This window comes from Poecilia formosa, unplaced genomic scaffold (assembly GCF_000485575.1).
Source record: "Poecilia formosa unplaced genomic scaffold, Poecilia_formosa-5.1.2 Scaffold14, whole genome shotgun sequence".
In the NCBI taxonomy this organism is placed as follows: domain Eukaryota; kingdom Metazoa; phylum Chordata; class Actinopteri; order Cyprinodontiformes; family Poeciliidae; genus Poecilia; species Poecilia formosa.
In genome coordinates, this window is record NW_006799953.1 from 796,297 (window position 1) to 818,454 (window position 22,158).

The 22,158-nt window shown below is 41.4% G+C and overlaps 2 protein-coding genes and 2 non-coding genes across 8 annotated transcripts in view; all 4 read right to left on the bottom strand.

Annotated features, from left to right (window-relative positions):
* The window catches only part of specc1 (sperm antigen with calponin homology and coiled-coil domains 1), a 98,070-nt gene extending 91,484 nt beyond the window's left edge, over window positions 1–6,586 (bottom strand). The window contains exon 1 of the mRNA XM_016668270.1: window positions 6,581–6,586. The gene's annotated coding sequence lies outside the window, so the exon portion shown is untranslated. The remainder of the gene's footprint in view (window positions 1–6,580) is intronic.
* Window positions 87–22,158, bottom strand: part of abr (ABR activator of RhoGEF and GTPase) — a 126,474-nt gene continuing 104,402 nt past the window's right edge. For 3 of the 5 annotated variants that reach the window (XM_007545838.2, XM_007545839.2, XM_007545840.2), the window contains 7 exons: window positions 5,461–5,520; window positions 5,037–5,146; window positions 4,814–4,953; window positions 3,718–3,852; window positions 3,498–3,603; window positions 2,947–3,100; window positions 1,480–1,569 (listed from right to left, as the gene is read on the bottom strand). In XM_007545838.2, coding sequence (XP_007545900.1) covers window positions 1,480–1,569; window positions 2,947–3,100; window positions 3,498–3,603; window positions 3,718–3,852; window positions 4,814–4,953; window positions 5,037–5,146; window positions 5,461–5,520 — 795 coding nt within the window. Of the gene's footprint in view, window positions 1,570–2,946; window positions 3,101–3,497; window positions 3,604–3,717; window positions 3,853–4,813; window positions 4,954–5,036; window positions 5,147–5,460; window positions 5,521–14,710; window positions 15,300–22,158 lie in introns of those variants that run through there. The other 2 variants (XM_007545841.2, XM_007545837.2) reach the window with 2 other exon arrangements.
* On the bottom strand, window positions 6,385–6,457 carry trnav-cac (transfer RNA valine (anticodon CAC)). Its single transcript has one exon. It is a non-coding gene; the product is annotated as a tRNA-Val (tRNA).
* trnav-aac (transfer RNA valine (anticodon AAC)) lies at window positions 9,487–9,559 on the bottom strand. The gene has a single exon. It is a non-coding gene; the product is annotated as a tRNA-Val (tRNA).

The following is a 22,158-nucleotide window of genomic DNA, read 5'->3' on the forward strand; positions in this document are numbered from 1 at the left end:
ATTAACAGTGTATTAATCTGCAGAATTAAGGGTGACAAAAAACCCCAGAAAATCTACATTAATAATTTTCACAAACAGACACAAAGTGAGTGCTTCAATATTTTTTTTTTAATTTTACTTAAAAAGAGGGAAAAAGTTCACATGGACATTTAGTCGCAATATTACAGCATATTGAAATTCTTCTCAAAGGAAGTAAAATACAACAGTTTTTGTTTCTTTTTATTCTTATATTAAAAATATCAAATATTACTCATTTAGCAGTGCTTGCATTTTCTTAAGATATGTAGGCTTGATAGCAGAAAGGTTGGCTTTGTATCGATTTCTTTGTTCTCCTTCCCAGAGACGACCTACCTTTGTGTTACCCGGCTGGATTTCACCGACAAGCTGAACATGCAATGAGGGCGTCTACGCAAAATCGTCCTACAGATAACACTGGTGCAGCAACACACACTTGGAACAGGCTTGAAATGCAAGAAGAAGCAGAGGAAGAAAATAAAAGCCAACTGTTCCGTTTGTGGTGTTATTCCCCCCCCTTCCCCGCCCGCCGTCAACCCTCGTGTGCCCTCGCTCGTCTACAAAGTGATCAGAACTGAACTGGCAGATTTATCTTCTCAGAACGGCTCACCGACCACGCGGTGATACAAAAACAACAACAACAAAAAACGGTCTAAAAAACCAAAACAAAAAGAAACATCACTACCTGGATAAACTTCAAAAAGACAGACTCCTTAGAGAGCGTCTCTAGTTGCACAAAACTGTACAGGCACAAATATTATATATATATTTTCAAAATAAATAGGGCTAATTTTGGCCAAGACTCAGCGGAGAGGAGCGTCCTCTGTCCCTACGGAGACAATCCTTGCCGTTTCTTGGAATGGCTTTCCAGCCGCCTCGGAAGTTTGCTTAGTCCCTTTAACACAAATTCACGCTCTCAGTGGAAGACATCCACAGTCCTACTCTCTCTCTCTCTCTTTCTCTCTCTCACACACACACACGCACACACGAAGCCAGGAAAAACCAGAAAGGAAATAGAAACAAATGAGGAACATTATTATAAAACACGTAAATGCCGGGGGTTTTTTTTGTTTTTTTTTTTTGGTTTTTATGTTTGTTTTGTTTTTCTGGAATGCCTCTGATCAGGAAACATAAACTCAGACATTGTCCTGTCCACTGCTCCAGGCTGTGGTCTCTGCCCCGCCCCCAACCAGACACCCGTCTGAACATTTCCCCGGTGTGCTCCCACAGAGGCCGGTCGCGTTGCCGCCGGAAAGCGTTCTCCGAAACCGCCCTCGGAAAGCGTTTTCGTCTTCCTCTTCAGATGGGAGAAGCGAGGGATGGCAGCAGAGACGAGCGGTCTGCTGGGAGCAGAGCTGAGGCTGGAGCGCTGGGTGGTGGGGTGGTCTGAGGTCTGGGTGGAGTCGCGCTGCGTCACCCCCGCGGTCCGGGCGAAGACCCCGGCGGGGTGGCGGCTTTTTTTTTTTAGACGTCAGTGGAGAAGTAGAGCGTGTTGCGCTTGAGTTCGGCGAAGGAGATCGGAGGATGCTGCAGGTAGTAGAGCAACACCTGGACCTGGAGAAGGAGAGGAGGAGTGATGTAAATAAACTAAAATTAACAGAATTTATAGGCTATCTTAGGGCTGGACAATAAATCAATAATATATATGGCGATAGACACATGATCAATATCAACAGATGATACGTCTGGTAGAATTTTCAATAATTTCGCTGAACTCTGATCCAAACCACATGGAATTCTGGGGGATGTAGGCAGAGGAAAGGCTTCAGTCACTCAACCTCTGATGACAAGGCAGGCTAGGATAGTGGCTCCAACTCGGTTACCGAGCAACAACCTGTTGAGTAGTTTCATGTTTCACCATCACCCCTCATAATTGCTTAAAAATTATTTTAAAAAATAGTGAAAGCTGTGGGTAAAACAGGAAAGGTTACAACACCAGTTTGGCAGCATTTCAGGCATTTAAAACAATAGACTGTGACTGAGTCCAACATGATTTTGTTTTGATCTAAACCAGAGGCCTCGTCATCCAGGCCTCCAGGGGGCAGTGTTCTGCTATCGTTAGAGTCCAGCACACCTGACTCAGATGGATAAATTACTTCCTCAGCACTCAGTCACCCTCTAAAAAGTCCTGCTAATAACTTATTTTTTTTTATTCTGGAGTGTTAAAGTAAAAACACATCTAAAAGTTGCAGAATATCCGCCTTTAGCTCTGGACCAGCGTATTCTGTCACGGTTAATAAAATTGTGCCGAATGCATAAAACCTAGATTTGTCGAAATACTTTGAAAACTTTGAATCTTTTTCCACTTCACAGCTATGCACAACTTATCAAATAAAATCCCAGGAAACTAGACTAAAGGTTGTTGTTGGAACGTCCAATATGCGGGAAAGCTCAAAAGCCATCAATTCAAGTGACTGTGAATGATCCCATAAAAATCTATTTTTGAGAAGTTAGCAATTGTTTAAAAAAAAAAAAAAAAAAGCAATATAATTTACATTTTGGAACCGATTCGAGAAGCATTTTTCTTCCAAGTTTAATACATCGCATAAACATTGGAGTAAAGGTTTTTGAACACAAATTGTCCTCAGGACAAAATAGGACCCAGCAGAGACCTCCTGCATTTCCACGCCGCCCGGTTTATGGTGTTTACTTCAGACTTGTTTATCCAGCTTAGAGAAGACCTCTGCTCACATGAAACCCGTCAGTCAGGAGAGATAAATAGATGGTGAGAAAGCTAAATACAGCTGGGAGAAAGGACCCCGCTGAGACGGGTCAGTGGGCGATGTGGGAGTCGAGTTAATCTAGAAAACATGTGCAGCGGCAGCAGAGGAAGCTGCTCTTTCTCACTGTCCGTCGTAAAGATTACCGAAGGAAAACCACAGGAGAGTCACGGAGTGAGAATTTGCATCTACCGGCACTAAAATCGTGTACCTGTGCCATGACATCATGTGACCAGATGTCGGAGGCGCACGTGATGTGCTGTCCCTTGGCGCTTTCTGACTCAGAGGGCCGGAGCAGGGTGGGTCCGAACACGGTGGCCAGGTTATGGAGGGACATCTTGTTGACGGGCTCCTTCTCAGCCACCCTGCAGGAACAACAGACAGGAAATATTTCGTTACAGGCAGACTCTACAACTCATTTTTTAAATATGAAAGCAGTTATTGAAATGCTAGTTTTAGAAGTTTTCCTGCAAAATTCGCACTGGATTTCCACAACAGAAAGACGCTATAATAGCACAGAAATTTTTTTTTCTTTCTGTAACCCCAAAAAGTCTGGATATGGTTGATTTTTTTAAAAAAATCTTTTCGAAAAAGTTGGATCATTTTATTTAATTTAAAGCCTAATTTCCTGCAGTAGATAGTAGTGAGATTTTTTTTTAGGGTTAATAAGTGTTATGAACGAAATGCAGCTCTAAAAAAAATAAGAAAAAAGAAGTATCTCTTTGCATTGTAAACTTTGATGGTGTGAGTGTTCCTGCGTACCTTTTCAGGTGCTCCAGCAGAGTGAGGAAGGTCATGAGGTTGGGGTCGGGCAGAGAGCGCAGAAGGTGCATCATGCAGTTCTCCTTGGCTGCAGGGTCTGAGAGAGCTGAAACAGACAGGAAAACACATGTCCTATTATGTCCTGACGCCCTGTTTTTTTTTGGTTTGGTTTTTTACTTTAAGCATGATCTTCTACAGCTGAGCTGGAAAGTCCTCCCACCTATGCCCTCCATGAAGGCTGGGTAGAGACGGTCTGTGAGAAGAGGCTCCGGCAGCTCCCTGAAATACAGCTTGAGTGTTCCTGCGATGGCGTTTATGTCCATGTCACTCAGCATCACAAGGATGTCTTTGGTATCTGCGAATCACGAAGACAGACCCGTTAGAGAGAGATCACACAGCTTCATCGTGGACTTTCAGCAGAGCAGCTGCTCTCTCTTTAGCTCCTTCCTCAGCAGACAGATGCAGATGGGGGTCAAGGTTAAAAAAAAAAAAAAAAAAAACCCAACAATTAAAGGTGATCTTGACTCTGACTGGTCACATCTTAGGGAGAAAAAGCAGCTGTGAGGGAAGTTGAGAGACTGTTACTGAACACAGGACAGGAGCATCTGACAGCTGCTCCTCCTAAATACTAAACCCCCCGACACAGGAAAGTTGAAAAATGTTCAACTTTGTTGCTGTCGCGTCCCGTGTGTTGGGTTTCACCCAGAGCGCCAACGACTTTTGCGTGTTGTTGTCATTTGCTGCTGTGTCGTTGTCATTTGCTGCTGTGTCGACCCCCCACGATAGACGCAAAAAAGCTAGCAAGGGTATATTAGCAGAGTTAGCATTAGCCTTAACTGCCTCAATTCGCACAACGTGCACAACTCAAACTTCTGCTTGCCATAAAAGTTCCAAGAAAAAAAAGAAACTATGTACACGTTGAATATATGAGATTGCAAACTCCTGTCATGACCAAATTTAAGACAGGCGAATAACATATTTAAGGAAAACTTACATTTTGTTTAGTCAATTTAGGACATTTTAAGTATTGTGGTGCTGGCTGTTTGTTGCTTGGCAAGATGCGTCCGTCTACTCCTGCAAACTGTTTGTGTGTATCATAATAAACAACAGGCACAAATGCGGTGAGGCTTGGTTTTTAACATTTGTCCAAAAACAGGAAATGAACATACTTATAGAGTTTATTAGCATAAACCTGGTCCATATGGAGAAATGGGAGCTATTTCTGGAGTCAACGCTCGGTTACAGCGAGACGGATTTAGACATTGTGGGTTTCAGATCTAGCAGTACAGAGCTAGGAATCAGAGTGGAGGCCTTACTTGTGTCGAATGCTAATTTGAGGGCCTGGATGTCCGTGGCCACCCCTGAGATCCTGTAGATTCCCACTTCGTCAATCCCCCTCTTCTCCACTTCCTCAATGCACTGGCGGACGATGTAAGGCACCTTGGAGCGCTCGCGCCTGCGGACGATCACAGCCGTTAGTTCTCAGTTGGCAAGCAGGTTAGAAACCAGACAAGCGATTTAGCTAGCCACAGCGCTTACTTTGTGACCACGTTGATCTTGACTCCAAACACCCCGCTCTGCTTTTTGGACGGCGTTCTCTTCAAGCTGAGGTCCCGACTTGTAAACTTCATGGAAAACTCCACCTTAATCTGCAGATTCAGATCCAGATACACTGTAAAATGACTCCTTCAGACACACAAATGCAACTGTACAAACATCTCCGAGCTGCTCTGCTTCTTGTTATCATGGCAAAAATACAGATAGTCAGATCTGTTTGGGAGTAAAACGATCTGTTTGGCTTCAACAGAGCATCCAGCTGTCATTTGCACTTCCTGTGGATCTGGCCAGAAATACAGCTGGGCTAAAACAGTGTTTAATCAGAGGAGCTGCCTCTGCTGAACACAATAAATCACAGAGTACTGCTACAATTTAACTTTAAAGAGGACTTTGCCGTGATTCTTACCCCGTTCATCTCGATGACGTCCATATGCCAGTTCTTGGACTGCACGGTCTGTGGGTCCAGCTGAAAGACACAAAAGACAAATACAGAGGTTAAAATCTATTTATTTTTTAACCAAATATGGGCAAATCACTAAATCCATGTGGTCATTTTTCCCCAGAGGGGAGCTGATAACGCTGCCACATTCTGGCTGAAAAGAATGACAAAGTAGTGCACAGTTGTTAGACTCTTGTGGTATGCTAATATTGAGAAAAAGCAACACATTATCACAGTATTAATGTATTCACATTGCTCTAATCTAAAACATCTAAATTTCTCTCTCAAAAAACAAACCAAAAAAAAAAGAAAAAAGGATAGCCTTGTTTTTGCCAGCTGATTGAAAGTGTGCAGTAATATGTTGGAGTTGGGCAGCACTGTTAGTTTATGCTCCATAAATCCAAAGAATCATTAAAAAACCCCGCAGAAATATCTTAGTAGGTTCTTGAACGATAACTTAAGAATCAGAATATTCTTCTGGTGAAGAAGAAAAGATAATTTATTAAACATTTGCTGCTTTAAACAGCAAACTACTTGAAAAGAAAAAAAAATCTTACAAGGTATATGTAGTCTAGTTTCTAGTGCCAATATCTTAGCACACTTGAAAAAGGAACATTTTTACAAGTAGCTTTCCAGCAATATTTCTTAATTTTGATGAAAAAGAGCTAGCTCTCTGGGAAAATCATTTCCAGTACAATATGAAATAATCTGTGGAACTACTTCTTTTTTGTATCAATAATTAAGGTGTAACCTACTTAAAACAGTTACTTCAAATTTAGTTTAGTCTTATTTCAAGTTCTTGAAGATATTTTCTCTAGGAACTAGACCAACAATACCCCAGTAAAATTTTGTGGTATTTGCAGTGCTAATCTGTGCTGTAAAAAATAAAACTGTTCCTGCCCGGTTTCGAACCGAGGACCTTTCGCGTGTGAGGCGAACGTGATAACCACTACACTACAGGAACTGAGTGTCACCCACAGCTGTCAGAGAGAGACAAGCATCTGTCCCTCTCTAACTAGACGCATGAAGAAACAGAATGGCAGAGAGGGCACAAGCACCATAAAACTTTAGAGAAATAACCTTTGACCTGCTTTTTGTGTATCCTCTGCATCAAATCTAAGTCAGCTTCGATGGGTAAAACTGCTTCCTTGCAGCTCCTACTTTAGGAATGAATGCTTCCAAGCACTTGCCCCTCGGCGGTCTCTCCGGGGTCCAACAAAAGCTCCAGATTGGCCCAGACACTTGGCCTGCTCTTCGATACATTCTCCAAGTCTGAACTTCTCATCCCACGAAGCCCTTCAAGACCTCAGCGAGGGCAAGCTGGTGTTGTTTTAAGCCTCTTGGAGTCTGCGCGCTCTGCATGAGGCCAAAACAGCTAAGTACTTTTTTATTGTCGGTTTTAGCATCTGCACGCCGCAGTCATGTCATTACACCTCTGCACACCATTAAACATCCTCTCTGAGTGCATTTCATTAGCTCATAAAGGAGCCATTTAGTTCTCCTTTCATGCATTCCTATTACTGTTCCAGGCTGTTTTCCCAGCAGGGTGGGAGTTTGTGTCAGGATGGGTAATCACCACGACTGGGTCTGTAAACGGCTACTGCTAGGAAGGGAAACGGGACGCATTGAAAACGCCTCCTATAGCTCACTGGAGTCTCAAGGAAAACAATTCTTTTCATAGATGTGCTCCCCATTACTCTCTGCTCATTTGAAAAAAACAAAAACACACAAAAAAAACCTGATTAAATATGAATGTACGCAAACAGGGTTGTAAAAACAAGGAGGATCCATTACAGGCAGTGGCTGCACTCAGTGACCCTTCTGAGATCTGCATCTCCGAACTGGGCTTCTCTTTATTAAAAAAAGAGAAGAACTTGACCTACTGGCCTTCTCTCGGCTTTTATGGGAAATGATTTATTGTGACCCGACGGGCATACATGGAGCAAAACGACTTTGTTTTAATGTAAGCTGAAAACTGAAACAGCAACTCTTTTCACACTAGTTATTTTTGTGAAACTTCCAAACTATTACTTTTTTAAAAGTAGTGGATCTGTGTGGACTGGCTCGTCATAGCTTAATAAGAAAAGAAAAAAACAACTCACCATTTTGATTTATCTCGACTCAATTTCCACCTTAAGCTGCAAATGTAGGTTGAAAGTTTTACGACTGAAGGGGAAGGTTGAATAGTGTCAAAGGAAATACAAGTTACAACTGCTTAGAGAGAATGTTTTGAATCTTTAGCTTAGCACTGCTTTAGCCATGCTCAAGATTTTGTTTTTGATTTTGATGCAATAAATGTTAACCCATCGTCACATTTACTTTTCTTCTCCTAAATTAATTGTTTTTTTCGAGGCCTCACCATATTAAAAAAACTCACCAAATGTAATGAAAATTGTCTACCTCGTAAAATGTTTGGATTTCAATGGAATTAAAAATGGGCCTGGTCAAACGACTCTCTAGCGCCCTGTAAATTGAGATGGGTCAACTGGTAAATATGAGAGAGCTGGAATTGGTACATAGATAGATCCCCCTAAAACAAGGTAAAAGTCTCTTGGAGGTTTGTGGTAAACCCAAAACGAAGTTGGCCATTTTGGTCAAAGGGTAATATTTGGCCGTTTCTGACTTTTAATACATGTTGAATTAGAGCAAGCTCCTCCTAAGGATTTTGACCTACCTGCTACATGTTTGGCGAGTGTGCTTAAGAGATGGGGGATTAAAAGTTATCAAAATGTTGAGTTTTTGTGCATTTTTGTGAGTTATTTTGAAAATCTTTTGAAATGTTTTAACGTTCACGTAAAAAGGTTGAAGTACACCAAACTTTGGACGAATGACTCCTCTCGTTCTCATTCTTTGGAATTCTGATGTCAATATTGACATCACCACCTCCTACTGGAGCGAAGGTGTTACTGCTCTTTTAAACCGAATGCCAGAAGGCAAAAACAAAGAGTTCAATCTAAAAAATATATATATAATAAAATAAATCTCTGTTATACTGTAGCTTGGGCTTAAATGTCAAAAACATGTTTTCAGGACAAGAAACAATTTAGGTGAAAATGAGGAGTGACTTAGTGACAGGGTGAGGTGTAATCTTGAATGACAGGGTGACAGTCTGGGAACCAGAAGGAAGGGAAGTTAAAGTAATACAGAAAATGCTTGGCACTGGAAAAAAAAAAGGTAGATAAACAAACACTGGACAGAATTATTATCTGAAAGTGATCAGTGGCTAAATCAAACTATGTAGCAAATTTAAATGGATGATCTCGTAGCATAAAATGATCTCATATAGCATAAAAGAGATGAAACCTTACTCTTGGCTGGTTTACTGTATCCTCAAGGACGTAAATGCACAGATATTCATTTCTCCTTTTTGGCTGATTCGGACAAATGTCCTTTTATTGGAATATCAAAGCAAATATTTGCACTCGTGGACTTGTACAAAACACAATGAAAGTCAAAAAACCAACCCTCCCATATAAATTCTCCGTATTTCATGGTGTAATTTCAGATAACGTCACCATGACATCCAAGATTGTGCCAAAGGCTTTAGCTTAAAACGAGCAAAGAAATCCTTTAAACCTACAGAACATTCTAGTCATGCCATGTTCTCAATAAGTGCATTAGCTGTATTTTAACCATGTGTTGCTCTTACACTGAACCCTACTTACTTACATGCGAGCACATGGCCCACTAAACTTGACCTCACATATTTCCCTTCACCTCTCAGCCCTTCGGTGTGCTCAGCAGGAAGCATGCAGCTCCACATGATCCAGCCCACATGTAGACAGAAAATCCACGTCTGATTTCTACATCTATTCACACTCCTGTCTGAGCTCTCTGCCATTTTCACACAAGCAGAAACATTATTTGTTAGCCAGGTTGTAAAGCGTGTACCCAGTCGGACTGATCTGCAGGCACGGAACAAAGCTCATAAGTCACGCTGTTTCACAATCACATTATTTCAACAAGCTCCTGGAAGAGACAAAAATAAAATGCTGTTCCCGCCCGGTTTCGAACCGAGGACCTTTCGCGTGTTAGGCGAACGTGATAACCACTACACTACGGGAACTGGCTGGCTGTCCCCTTCCCCTCTGCTGCTCTTACTCAGAGCTGCAGCACTGTGACTGGGAGGGTTCACAGTTTCTCTGAGAACACGTGGTCAGACTTTAGGTCCGGTATCAATCTGCTTCAGTATTTACATGCTGTGGACAAATCCTCCGGGGAATAAGCGCAAAAAGGTGTTAAACTCTCCTGTTAAACAACAAAAAAGGAGTAACTTTGTAAGTAATGAGAGGTAAGAGTATAACTGTAGTTAGACAGCCTCATTAAATTAACACTACCCATAATAAATCACCCTATTTCTTCTTGGTGTTGACAACCTTCGAGAAAGAACAACTTGATCCTTTGATCTGCAGGAAAATTATAATGAATTGCTGCTTTAATTCCCCCTTTGTGTTTAATCACAGTTCTCCTGCGCCTGCTCTCTGGCTGATTAAATATTCATTCAGCAGCAGAGAGCTTTTTATTAGTTCTTTAATTAGAACACGGTGCAAACTGCACGCCGGCTTGGCTTTAGCAGGATTACAGGAAGTGTTTGTGCAGCGAGTCCCAGCTAGAACATCACCCTGCAGTGTGTTTGCTCTCTGGAATATAAGGAGCATGCCTATTTTTAGATGTCCTGGTCACATAGGCATATTGCTTACATGCTCATCAGTGGTGAGTCTTTTTACTACATAGCTGAGGATGGCATCAGCGCCACGGGTTGCGTTCAGCTCAGCTGCCATGTTGCCTTGCCTCCTTACTTGCACATTTGAGCCAACAGACAGGGATTTTCCAACAACCGATGGTTGTGATTTTTAGATTTGTTACCTTCACATCCAGTGTATGGAATATGCCTGTAAACAGGAGCTTATGGATGAGTACTATATGTCTGGAAGACGACTCTGCCTGCAGCCCAGATGAGTAGAAGCTCTCCAGCTCACTCAGCTGGGATTATCTCATAATAATAGCAGAATAAAGGAAGTTAAATAGTTTTTAATGACAGAGTTCTGAGTAAATGTTTCATATGATTTCAAAATGCAATATTTTAATACATTAAGGATTTATTTTTCTTATTAGCACTTTCTTGCAACCTTCTGCCAGTGAGTAAAGCCTGAGATCATTCCTGAATAACTCTCTAATAGTGGTGTAGTGAGATCTAGTGCCAACATAAAAAAGTGTTGGCACTAACCGTTTTAATGCAGTCAAGTTGATGTATGTATCCCACTAATGCCGAATGATGCATATTCTACACATACCAAGAATTATTCTACACTAGTGATCAGAATAATCAGTGCAGAATCAAGTCAAGTTGGCGTGTGTGTCCCACTAATGCCGGTCAGTGCATATTCTACACATATCAAGAATCACTTTAATTTATTCTACACCAATTACAGTTTGTCTAAAGACAAAGTTTGTGATTTGAGAACCCTGCATTCTGTTTGTAAAAAGGAAAATTCTCATAACCCCATCTCATGAACCCAGTATTGTGTTTTGTTTTGCTCAAGAATCTGATTTTCCAAATACATTCGTAACAAATGTAATTTCTTCAAACTCAACATAAAACCCTTACCGTGAGATTGTTTTATTGCGTACGTATGTCCTGACTTAATGTGCCTTGCCTGAGAAAGAACACACAGGTTTTATTGTGATATAGAGATAATCTATACGAGTGTTTCATTTCCCCTGATAAACCCTCATGTTTTCTTTGGCCAGCTCTGCAGAGATGGTTTTAGACACAATCTTTTGCGGATGCGGCACAATACGACGCTGAGCTCATTACTTCGGTTTTCTGGTGATCTGTAATCCTTATCTCTGACAACATGGAAGCAATTAGATGATCTATATGGGTTTCCAGGGAAGTAAAAACAGCGTCTTTAACTGCACATAAGCAATATAACGTGTCAGTTTGCACAAAGTTTCATCTCTGCCCTGATGCGATATTCAGCTTTTTGTTCGGTGAAATAAAATCCTCACTCCCTATCTATCTGTTTCAACGTGTAATGAAACTCAAGCCCTCACCGCCTACATAGAAGATCAATGCCTACTCGTCATCCTGCAGGGGCAGAAGCCAGCCTGCACGCTTTCAGCCGTACCACTAGAAGCCAGGAGGTTATTCTAGGTATCAACATGAGAATATTTTACTGACCTCTCGGAGCTCATTTAACCAATCACAACGCAGCACACAGGAGGGGATAAGCGGGGGGCCAATAAAGGGCTACACCCGCCGGTGGGGACAGACGGAGATTTATGTGGCCCACATAAAAGGGCCATTAATGGGCTGGCTGGCATTTTAAGCAAGAGCGAGGGATGAAAGCCTAATATCTCATCTGCACTAATCAACATACTTAAAAGGAAGAGTATAATTTTGTACGAGGGCTAAAATGCAGAGGAGGGATGAGCGAGGTGGAGGGCAGGTGATAATGGCCACATGTTCCTCTCTCTGATGGTTAAATCCAGCGTGATGGCTGCATTGTTTTCTCTGCCAAAGTAACACTAAAACCCACCCAGGAAGCAGGTCACCAAGCAAACAGACCAAAAAAAAAAAAAAACTCATCCAGCAAAGAGCCGACCTGTAGCTACTTCATCATCTTTTGCTCTTTTGTTAAGACACGTGAGATATACGGCGTCTGGTTCCAGTCCAATTAGTGTTCCTAAGTCAGCCTCCCATCTCATCTCGCTGCGTCTTAATTAGGCTTGGCTGTCAACCGAAGCAGGAAGAACATTTCCCCGGTGTTCCTCTGTGCCCTCGCAAATCTTTTCTCATGCAGATTCCTCTGAACAGAAATTAGATAACATGCTGCTTGCCATAGGTGCACCCGAAGAGAAAAAAGCAATAATGTCTGCTGCTTTCCCTGCCTTGCTCAGTAATCACAGCGATGCTTTCTTTGCTCTTTTTTTTTTTTTTCCCTTTCAGTTGTTGCAATTTTGGTACATTTTTTTGGACTGTAGAGTTACAAAAATGCTGGCATTCCGGGTTTTAAAATGTAAATATAACAAAAACAAGTACATGAATCGCTTCATCTATTCGCGAAAACACCCTAGAGGCTTTTGTTATGTTGCCGTTTCGAGCGATGAGCTCAGATGATTTAACATCCTGTCATCTTTGAGAGAGGTCCCGGTTATGTCGGGGCAGAAAGGCAGCACAGGGGAAGAATAAAGGGAGAATTGTACAAGAGCTGATAGGATCAAAAGGCAACTATGCAAGCGCAACACGAATTTACTCAGCCAACAAAACAAAAAAATAAATAAATAAATCTACTTTGAAATGAATGAATGATTGTAAAAATGAATGGGGCCTTTGAGACATGATGGGTGAGTGGGAGATTTTTCTGCAGCTTTACTCTATGTAAGAGAATCACTTTTTATATACTATTGCTGACACTGAGAAAACAGCGTGAGAGGAGAAGAAGAAATCAATACCAGACCTATGGGTCAATTCAGTAAAGGCTGGCCTTAAGGTGCAATTCCCCTCTCTTATTCCTCTCAGTCTGACAGCAGTCAGTGTTGCTAAAGCAGCTTTCGAATAATGGAAGACATCAGAGGTCAGGTAAAGTCTCAGCTTGGTCACAGGTGCTGAAGCGTCTGATTATGCACACTAAATCAAAGGCGAAATTCTGCCGATGCGCTCATAATGAGGTGAAGACTGCTGAATAAACATGCGCGAATGCAGAGCAAAACTGCCTCACAACATCTAATTTTATATCTCAGTTAGTCATAGCTGAAGGGGCACGTGAGCAGCTTTGCATATAATCAGAGCTTGCTTGTGATATTTCAGAAGCAAGAAAAAAAAAAATCTAAAAAAAAAAAAAAGAAGCAGCTTCTCTTTAGTTAAAACCCTGCATTTTAAGTATGGCTTAATAAAACTTGTATGCCCTGAAACCGTATTTGGGCAAATAAAAACATGATTTGCAAATTGTGTCTGAGTAATTTATACTGAGAATTAGGCTGCTGACAGGAATTTGTCAATTTTTAGACTTTTTAAAACACACTATGGCTACATTCTACCCAGTAACGACTATCAACACTCTTTGGTGCGCAAGTTGGTACTGTAAGAAGAAGACTCAAAGTCATCTACTGTCTGTATCAGTGGGGTGTTGAAAAACAATATCAGAGGAGGCAAAGTGACATGTCTTAATTTAAATCATACTGTGACAGCGAGAGAGTGCAAGACTTCAGCAAATAACAGGAAGACCAAACAGACTACCTCAAAGTTTCTCTTTTTATATCCACGAACTTTCAAACCCATTCATGGAAGACAAAGGCAAAGAAAACAAACAAACATGGCTGTTTTAAGAATGCTATTTACTGAGCTAATTACTAGCATGACACGCTAATGTCAAAAATCAAATTCATTCATGTCTGTTTTAGATGGGTATTATTACATACCTGAAGAAAATGTCAAAAGCATTAGAACTCAGTACTTTTTAAAGAACATGTTCTTACAGCTTTTATAGACAAATTGGATCAGGCCAAATTCTGCGTCTGCCGGTCAAAGACAATATTAAAATACTAACTTCATCACTTCAACCTGAGGGTAATATCTCAAATGAACAGCGGAGGGAGCTGTTTTGACTACAAAACATCTCAGACACATCGAGTCACTCATTTGTTTTGTCTTCAGCAGGAAATTAAAGGGGCAAAAGACACTGGAGGGAGTTAAAAAAAAAAGAGGCTGAGATGAGCTCACGGTGGTAGAAAGATTAGATAAATGAGAAAGTCAGAGATTTCCATTCTTGATTAGATTATTGTATAATCCAGGGAAATAATAATAAGCTCTCGTGGTTTCTGTGCTGCGTCTTGAAACATTAACATTGTATTCCATCTCAAGAAAGTGTGATTATACCTCCTCTTACAGAGAGCAATAAATTCATCTTCCACAAACCCTCATTTACCGGATATTAAATCCATCTGAAGCCATTTCCTGCAACAATCCTCTCGAATAAAACTTTGCTTTCTAACCAGGTCACGGCATTAGCATCACTACCATCCATCACATATAGACCCATCAGATAAGAAGAGTCAACTCCCCACTGGACAGAGCAAACAGATATGTGCTGAGAATAAAAGAGACGCTGAACTAACAGATGGAAGTGACACCGTGATGAATGCAGCGGGACAGATGCAGCAGAGAGAAGATAAAAAAAGCAGAAAGGAAGCAGCTTGTGTACGCATGTCAGACCTTTTGTCTCAGCAGCTTGCTGCGGACGCGGCCCCACAGCTTGGCCCCCGTGTTGGAGTGTCTCTTGAGCACCGGGGTCTGGGGCTGGCTGGACAGATTGTGCTGGTTCTGGTCCACGCAGCACTGCTGCTCCAGACGCTCACACATAGAGTTCAAGTTCACATCCGACACCAGGATCTCCGTCATCCCAAAGCCGCCGAATCTCCCCTTCCTCCAAAAATGCAGGTGGGAGGAAGTGTTGAGCTTGAGGAGAAGGCAGGGGTTTGGAGGAAGGATCTCCACGTAACCCGTAACGGTTAGACCAGGTGCTGGAGAGCCGAGAAGCAACGAATAAAAAAAAAGAAAGAAAAGAAAGTCTTTTTAATTCAAAAAGGAAAAAGATGAAGAGCAGAACGAGAGCTGGTTGCTGCCATGACCTCTCCGACAAGCCTCATAAAAAGTCCAGGTAGGATCCTGCTTCTGCGAGTTCGCTTCACAGTCAGCCGCCAGCATCTCCTCACTGTGCAATCTGACTCCCACCACGGCAAACGGAGGCAGCGAGCTCTCCGAGAGGCAGAGAGAGAGAGGAGGGAGAGAGGGAGCCGAGCAAGAGGGGTGAATGAGCTCCAGGAGCAGAGCTGCCTCTCCAGATGTGGATGGACACTCCTCCAGAGAGAGGAGGGGTGGACAAACAGTCAATGAGGAATGAAAAGAGAAAGAAACACAGGAGAAGAAGAGAGAGAGCAAGAGAGAGAGAGGGAGGGATGGGTAAATGTTGCGCTGTGTTTTGGTCAGTACTTTGACCCCTGGTCAACTTTTCCCAGAGCTGCACAGGAAGTGGATAATATGATGAGAAAAAACGGCAATGAATATTAAAAACAATCAACAAGCAACTTAATCCTAAACAACTCTGGAGTTCATCTATAGCCAAACTCTTAAGGCTGCGTTAAAACCGCTGCCAGGGTTTTCGGATATTGATTGGGAAAAAGTTCCACGTTTAGTCAGCTGTGGTTATGCCAGGCCACAAGATGGCGCTGTGGTTTTAGCATGTCATTGAATTCATATGCGCTTTAGCTTCTACTTCATTAGCTTTCATGCTCATGTAACACATTTATTCCTAATCAGAAATTGTGCTAAACTGAACAGGTTGTAAGTAGCACAACACACCACAATGCTATCCGCTAAGTTAGCCATTTTCAGTATCAGTGAGATGTTCAGAAATTAAGTCAGAGGAAACTGAGTGGTGAAAAGCAACTTGAGAGGAAAACTTAACTTTTTGTAATATATTAAGACACGTAAGAGGTTTATTCAGGCTGCGAATGAGCAAGAGAGAGCAAGACTTTCAACAAATAACAAGAAGGTTTTTGCACACAACAAGGAAGATGTCAGCCACATGTCAGCTTGTAACCAAACATTGTAGTGAAGAAGCAAAGTGACCTGGACTGGACAGAGAAAAAGCCGTCTTGTTCTTTTACGATATCTATCGCTGTCGGTCATTGAACAAGCTGGATTTAAAAATATTTCCAGCATGTTGGCAAGTGAAACTAAGTGTGTGCTAAACATGTTCATAGCTTTTTTTTTTTTTTTTTTAACTTCGTAAAGCCCGTTTTTGGAGCGACTGCCCTTTCATACACACAGTGTGACGTTGCCTCTGCTGTTCTGAATATAAAAAGATTAATGGCAGGTCAGGATAGAGAAGCTGGAAAAAAAATCTATACAGAAACCGGAGATTAGAAATCAGCCACAAATCTCTAACAGGTCCATTTCTATAAGAAATGCATTTCCTTCTCTTCTCCTTAATCCCCTGTTCCACCTCTTTCACCCTGTGCACCTGTTACTGTGCCTGCCTTGGCATATCTCTATTTTTGTCTTGCCACTGACTATTATGCATTTTCCACCAAAATCCTCTCCCCTAATCCCTAAGCCTGCCTGTCGACGCTGGAAAGTCAGTCAAAGACATTCAGCGAGATCAAATCTTCACGTTTATTCGACAGGACAAGCCGAGCTGACCGCTCATACGTGGATCCCTCTACATATTGGATCGATACACAGCAAAGGAACGTGTGTGTGCCTGTCAAACTCCCTCCCTGTCTTCTGTGTCCCAACCCGCTGGAATTAGAGTGGAAAGATATTCAGCTTTGGAAAGGTTATATGCGCGAGGATGCATTTTAAAGCTGTGGTGATTGTGATTCGGCGTCAGCGCAGACATCTGCCCGCTGATCGTTCACTGATTCATAGAGGGGCCTCAGATAAGCAGAGAAAAACACAGACAGAATTTCTTTCATTTAATGAATGAGTCACTAACAGCTTTGTTTACCTAGGGGATGTATGTTATCATTTAATCTTAGAGTACCATTGGAGTCTCTTTCAGTCGATTCTCCCTCTAAAATAGAAGAAATGTTTAAGTTTAATATTCAGTCAGCAGTAGTTATCCTTACAGTACCGAACCAGACTCATTATGTCATCACAGGGCGTGTTGGATAACCTCAGACTGTACAAAACCCTAGCATAAAACCATGTGGGTTAGCGTGTCTTCTGCGGTGACGATAAAACAGTGAGCAGATGAAAAGGGCAAGTGGCACGGCGAGAACGTCTGACTCCGCGGACCGGAGGGGAAGGCGGAGGAGAGGAGGTGGAGCTTTGTTGTGGAGCAGACCTCAGCCAACCCCTCAGCACAGATTATTTTTAACTCGCCGGGTCCGTAGCTTTGAGACATACACACTCCATGCGTCACAACTTGGAAAGAATGTCTGGGAAAACCATGTTTTGAAAACGGGAGAAGAAAAACCCCACAGGGAGATCGGGGAGATATTTCGGGGCAAGATGGGAGAGAATGGGAACGCTGGAATAGCTTTGTATATGGCAACTCATAAATGTTTAAGGGTCTTTATTTGAAAGTGGTTCATGCTATTATAGCAGCCATTCACCAGAGTAATATAGGAAAGAAACGAGAAAAAGAACAGCTAGAACCACATTTAGGAGCAAAGACACGGAGTTCTTCAGTGGATTACACAGAAAATGCTCACCAGTAAGATCAGTGGGGAACTGATGGTGGTTTCACCTCCATCAGTTCACAGTTCGACAGCATGAATATGAGGTAGACAATAATAAACTTCAGTAGAGGAATGTTTTTCTGAACCATTTCAAAACTAAATCATTCTATGATTTAAGTATGAAAATACAGATCGGGGTAATCCAAGGAGCATAGTAAGAGCATAAGATAAATACTGACAGTTTTAATAGGTAGATGATCTTTTGTATATTCTTCATCTTGAACTGGTCCACAGTTCAAATTGTTTTTGTTTTTTTTAAACTGCTGTTAGCTAAAGCTAACAAATAATGTTCCCATAAAACATTTTTGCTTTAGGAAAGTATTTCCTTAGAAAAGGTTGATGGAAATGATGAAATTCAAAGTAACTTCCTCAATTTCACAAAAAACGTTTTTACATTCGCTTGAGGTAGTTTTTGGCTTTTCCATCAAAACAAAACAAAACAAAACAAAAAAAAAGGTCATGCGCTAAAGTGGAGAACACATTTGCTGAATAAGTTCTGGCGTAACAAACGTTTACCTTACGTGACTGATGAGCCGCTTCAGAGAACTGCGTTTCCTTCTCAACTTCTCCAGACAGAACAGCTTGACAGCATGCAACATCACGAATGCTTGACATAACAGAACAATTACAACTTGCCCGATAGCTACACATTCCTGAAAGCCTCTCTCCATTTACCTCAGATGGTCTATGCTAGTTTGCAACCTCTACTTCCTGTTTATTACAGGCACGGCTAAATTACGTTGATTTTCTCCGAACCAGTAGATGGAAACATTGCGGCATTTTAAAAGTTTGCTCAGAATTTATATGAAAATTGGACAGAAATATCGCTGGTAAGAACAATCTATTTGAAAATACTCTTCTGCTTTTAGTAGTAACTCTATCGGACAAAGCTGCTGTTGGTAGCCCATCAGGTCGAGGGATTGCTGCAAAGTCAACACTATGCAGATGAGGCCAAAACGTTGATCTGGTTTTATAATGGCTCTAACGTATTTTTCCCCTACTTTAAACATCTAGAAACGCCTGAGTGTCAATTCACATGCTGACAATGGGACAGAAACTGGCATCTGTACAACCAGTTCAACCAGAGTCCAATGCTTCACTATCCATCACATCAACAAAACCCACTCAGCAGAGACATTTGTGATCTGCCCCCACAGATCACAAACAGATACTACACAGTCACATACCCACTCTCACTAATGTCAACTCATCATTTATTTAAGACATTAAAAATAAGACAGAGCCCAAGCAGACATGTTAACCCAGAATCCAGGGTTAAATCTTAAAAAGCTCTGCTGGTAGTTCAACAGTTCATCTGACACAGCTCTCTAACACCCCTACTTTTATTTCAGACGTGCCACCGGAAATCAGAGTAAAGTATATTACTGTACTTTGGTAATATTTGCTAGAATCCTGGCACATTCAGCTTCCAGGTTCTGTTCGCTGGGCTGGTTTATATTGCATAAAGTGGAGCCAAATAATGAACCCTTTTTTCCCTAGAAGGCCTTGAACAGATATTAAGCCACTGCAGAGATAAATTAACACTTTGAGATGAATAGCTCAGGGGCCTTGAGCTCAGGAGACATGGGACCAATAAAAAGGCGACAGATGAGAGGAGGGAACCCAACTGGGAGGTAAGGCTGAAGGTTCTTGTGGGAATGGAGAGACATATAAAAGATAGAGTGGAGTAATTAGTCAAATCTTAGATCTATGAGATGTTTTCTTTATTAGAGCATGGTTTGGTGTTGGTGTTGTGTTGCAGCTGCCTAAGGCTTTTCTCTAATTGTTATTGCTGCTTGTCATCTTATACTCTACGTAAACAGCAAAGTTTTTCTCCAATACAAAAAAACAATAGATTGCAAAGAACCCTTATATGTGAATAAGCAGTTGGTTTTTATCCCTGGCCGCCTGTGCTGTGGCATCAGGTTCAGCCCTGCGTTGTAATTATAGACAGGGTGGTTCTACTATATGACCACAGGCACGGGTGGACCAGGTCCATGTTTGCAGGCTGCGTCTGGATGCAGCTGTTCCCAGACCAGCACTGGGATGCTGCTGTTGGTTTGGTGATTCTCCAGCCTCCATTTGTGAAGTCCTCAAATATAGGTATGATCCTTTTAACAGATGCAAACCACCCAATGAACAATAGACGGTCTCAGTGCCAGGGAGCTCTTTGCCTTAGTGCTGAACATCCTGGGATTGTGTAGCTGCTGCCCGGGAATGTTTTCAGTTTACCCATGATATGACCCGGGATTTCAGACGCACTGAAAAATAGTCTGGTGTTGATCTCTGACCGGTCTTCACTCAGTTTAAAATTTAAATCCAGTCTTCTTCCCAGTCAGTGGAAGAACTACACTGAGCTCTAACCAGGTTGTGCTGACAATACTCTTCTGTGTGAATGCGCTTACTGAATGAAGAGCACAAAAATATAGCTGTTTTCAGTGTGGTGTTTATAATAAAGTCACAGGAAGCACAACGATGGACCTCTTCAAATCTAAAAAATCTTGGCATGTCAAATTTTCTAGATCGGATTTCAGCAGATAACAGGAAGGCTGAATATAGCACAGCAAAGCTGCTCCCTGTCTCAGACGTAGAGGTTTTAATAAAGGTAAGCTGTACAGTTTCATAAGTCTTGGGTTGAATGTTTTCTGCTTTGTTGCGCTAGAGAATGTTTTTAATCTCTTTGCAGCATCAAAAACAAGAACTTTCTGTAAAACCCCTTCTTGTATGTGTGCCCAAGTTTTATTCTGAGTAAATGTCACTTAATACCTGTGGCCCTACTTACTATGATATTATTATGAAACCTAAAAATCATGGCTAGAGTAAAATACTTTGTAAATTGTCTTTAATATTAGCATGTTTAGGCTTACAAAAACAAAGCACAAAGTTTTTCCTTTATCTTTTCATCTTTGTTTTGAAATCATAGCAAAATTGTTAATTACAGCGACTGTTTTCAATCGCATTTTGTGAAGTTGCCACCACAAATATTTATGACTCCTACCGAGTTCTAGGAAAAAAAATGTATACAGTTTTATCTTTTGAATGCTTAATTATCTTATTAATTAAGATAAATCAGATAAAATGTCTACAAAAATATCAGAAATTGGACACGAAGTTCTTTCTTTGTATATGTAGTCCTGGTGTGCATGAAGTGCTTTCTTAGGTGAAACATTTTTACAGCTGAATACAGCAAAACCACTTTTTCTACTCCTGAATAAAATTAGAAATCCATAAGATCATCATGCGAGTAATAACTAAAAGAAAAATGTGAATTTAAAAGTTAAGGTCTAAGTGAGGAGACGTTACCAGAAACTAGCAAAATGCAAGATGAGAATTTCATACTCTCAATGTCTCTCACTGTGCCTTTAATACAGAACGCTTTGAACTCTTCACAGCCTCTAAGATTGGATTTGTATGGATTTTTCTTTTGAAGCCAAATGGCATTTTTCTGATGACTTCATTCTGAACCCTTTTTTTTCTTTTTTCAATTTCTACTAACACAGCATTTGCTCAGTATAGGCAAAATAAGTCATTTTGTGACGTTTTGGGTTTGTTATCCAGAAAGGTGCTGGGTATTTTACCCAGTGAGGTGCTTTCACACTAGCCCTGCTCAGTCCACTTTAATCCAACTCTAGCTTGTTTGTCGAATAAGTCCGATTCATTTGGGGAAAGCAAACTCTAATCTGGACCAAAAAAGTGAACTCTGGTCCATCTACCAACTCTCGGTTTGTCTGAAGTGAACTCTGGTGCGGCCTGAGTGTGAATGCAACATAGACCAAAGACCAATCCAAAAGCAGGAAGTGGATTATAGTGGAGGGCATTCTGGGTAAATAGAACCAAAACAAAGTGATAACTTGATGAGAGCTGGTATGCAATGGTTCAAGTAAATGGGAATGTAATAGTTTGTAAACTGGAACAAAACAGAAGTAGGACAAAACAAAATATCCATGTTTAGGTACAAAATTAGGATATAAATTGGCGGAAGGGTGACTTGACCTGAAGCAGAAAAAGACCAATATAAACTTCTGACTTCATAGGTTGTCATATGTGACTCCCAGTTATTGCTGAACACATAAGTATCCATTTATATTCTTGGGTTCATTCGTCCTCGTAAATCCCTTAAGAAGTTATCTGGGAACAAAGACAATCATTTAGGACCATAGGACTGAAAAACGACAAAATTGAAAAGAAACAGAAAGATGCCTCAGGCGTGTTTGATAAACTCATCACTGAAGACAAAGCGCTTCATGGTAATCATGTGCATCTTGAGGAGGACAGGGATTGGCTGAGAGTGAATGCTGCAAACCCGACTCTGAGCGCATCACTCAATCAGGTTAAAGCCGATTGATCTGTATAAACATGTTCAGGGGATGACCCACTGCTGCTCTTTGATCTGTTTCTGCTGCCTTTGCAGGAGCT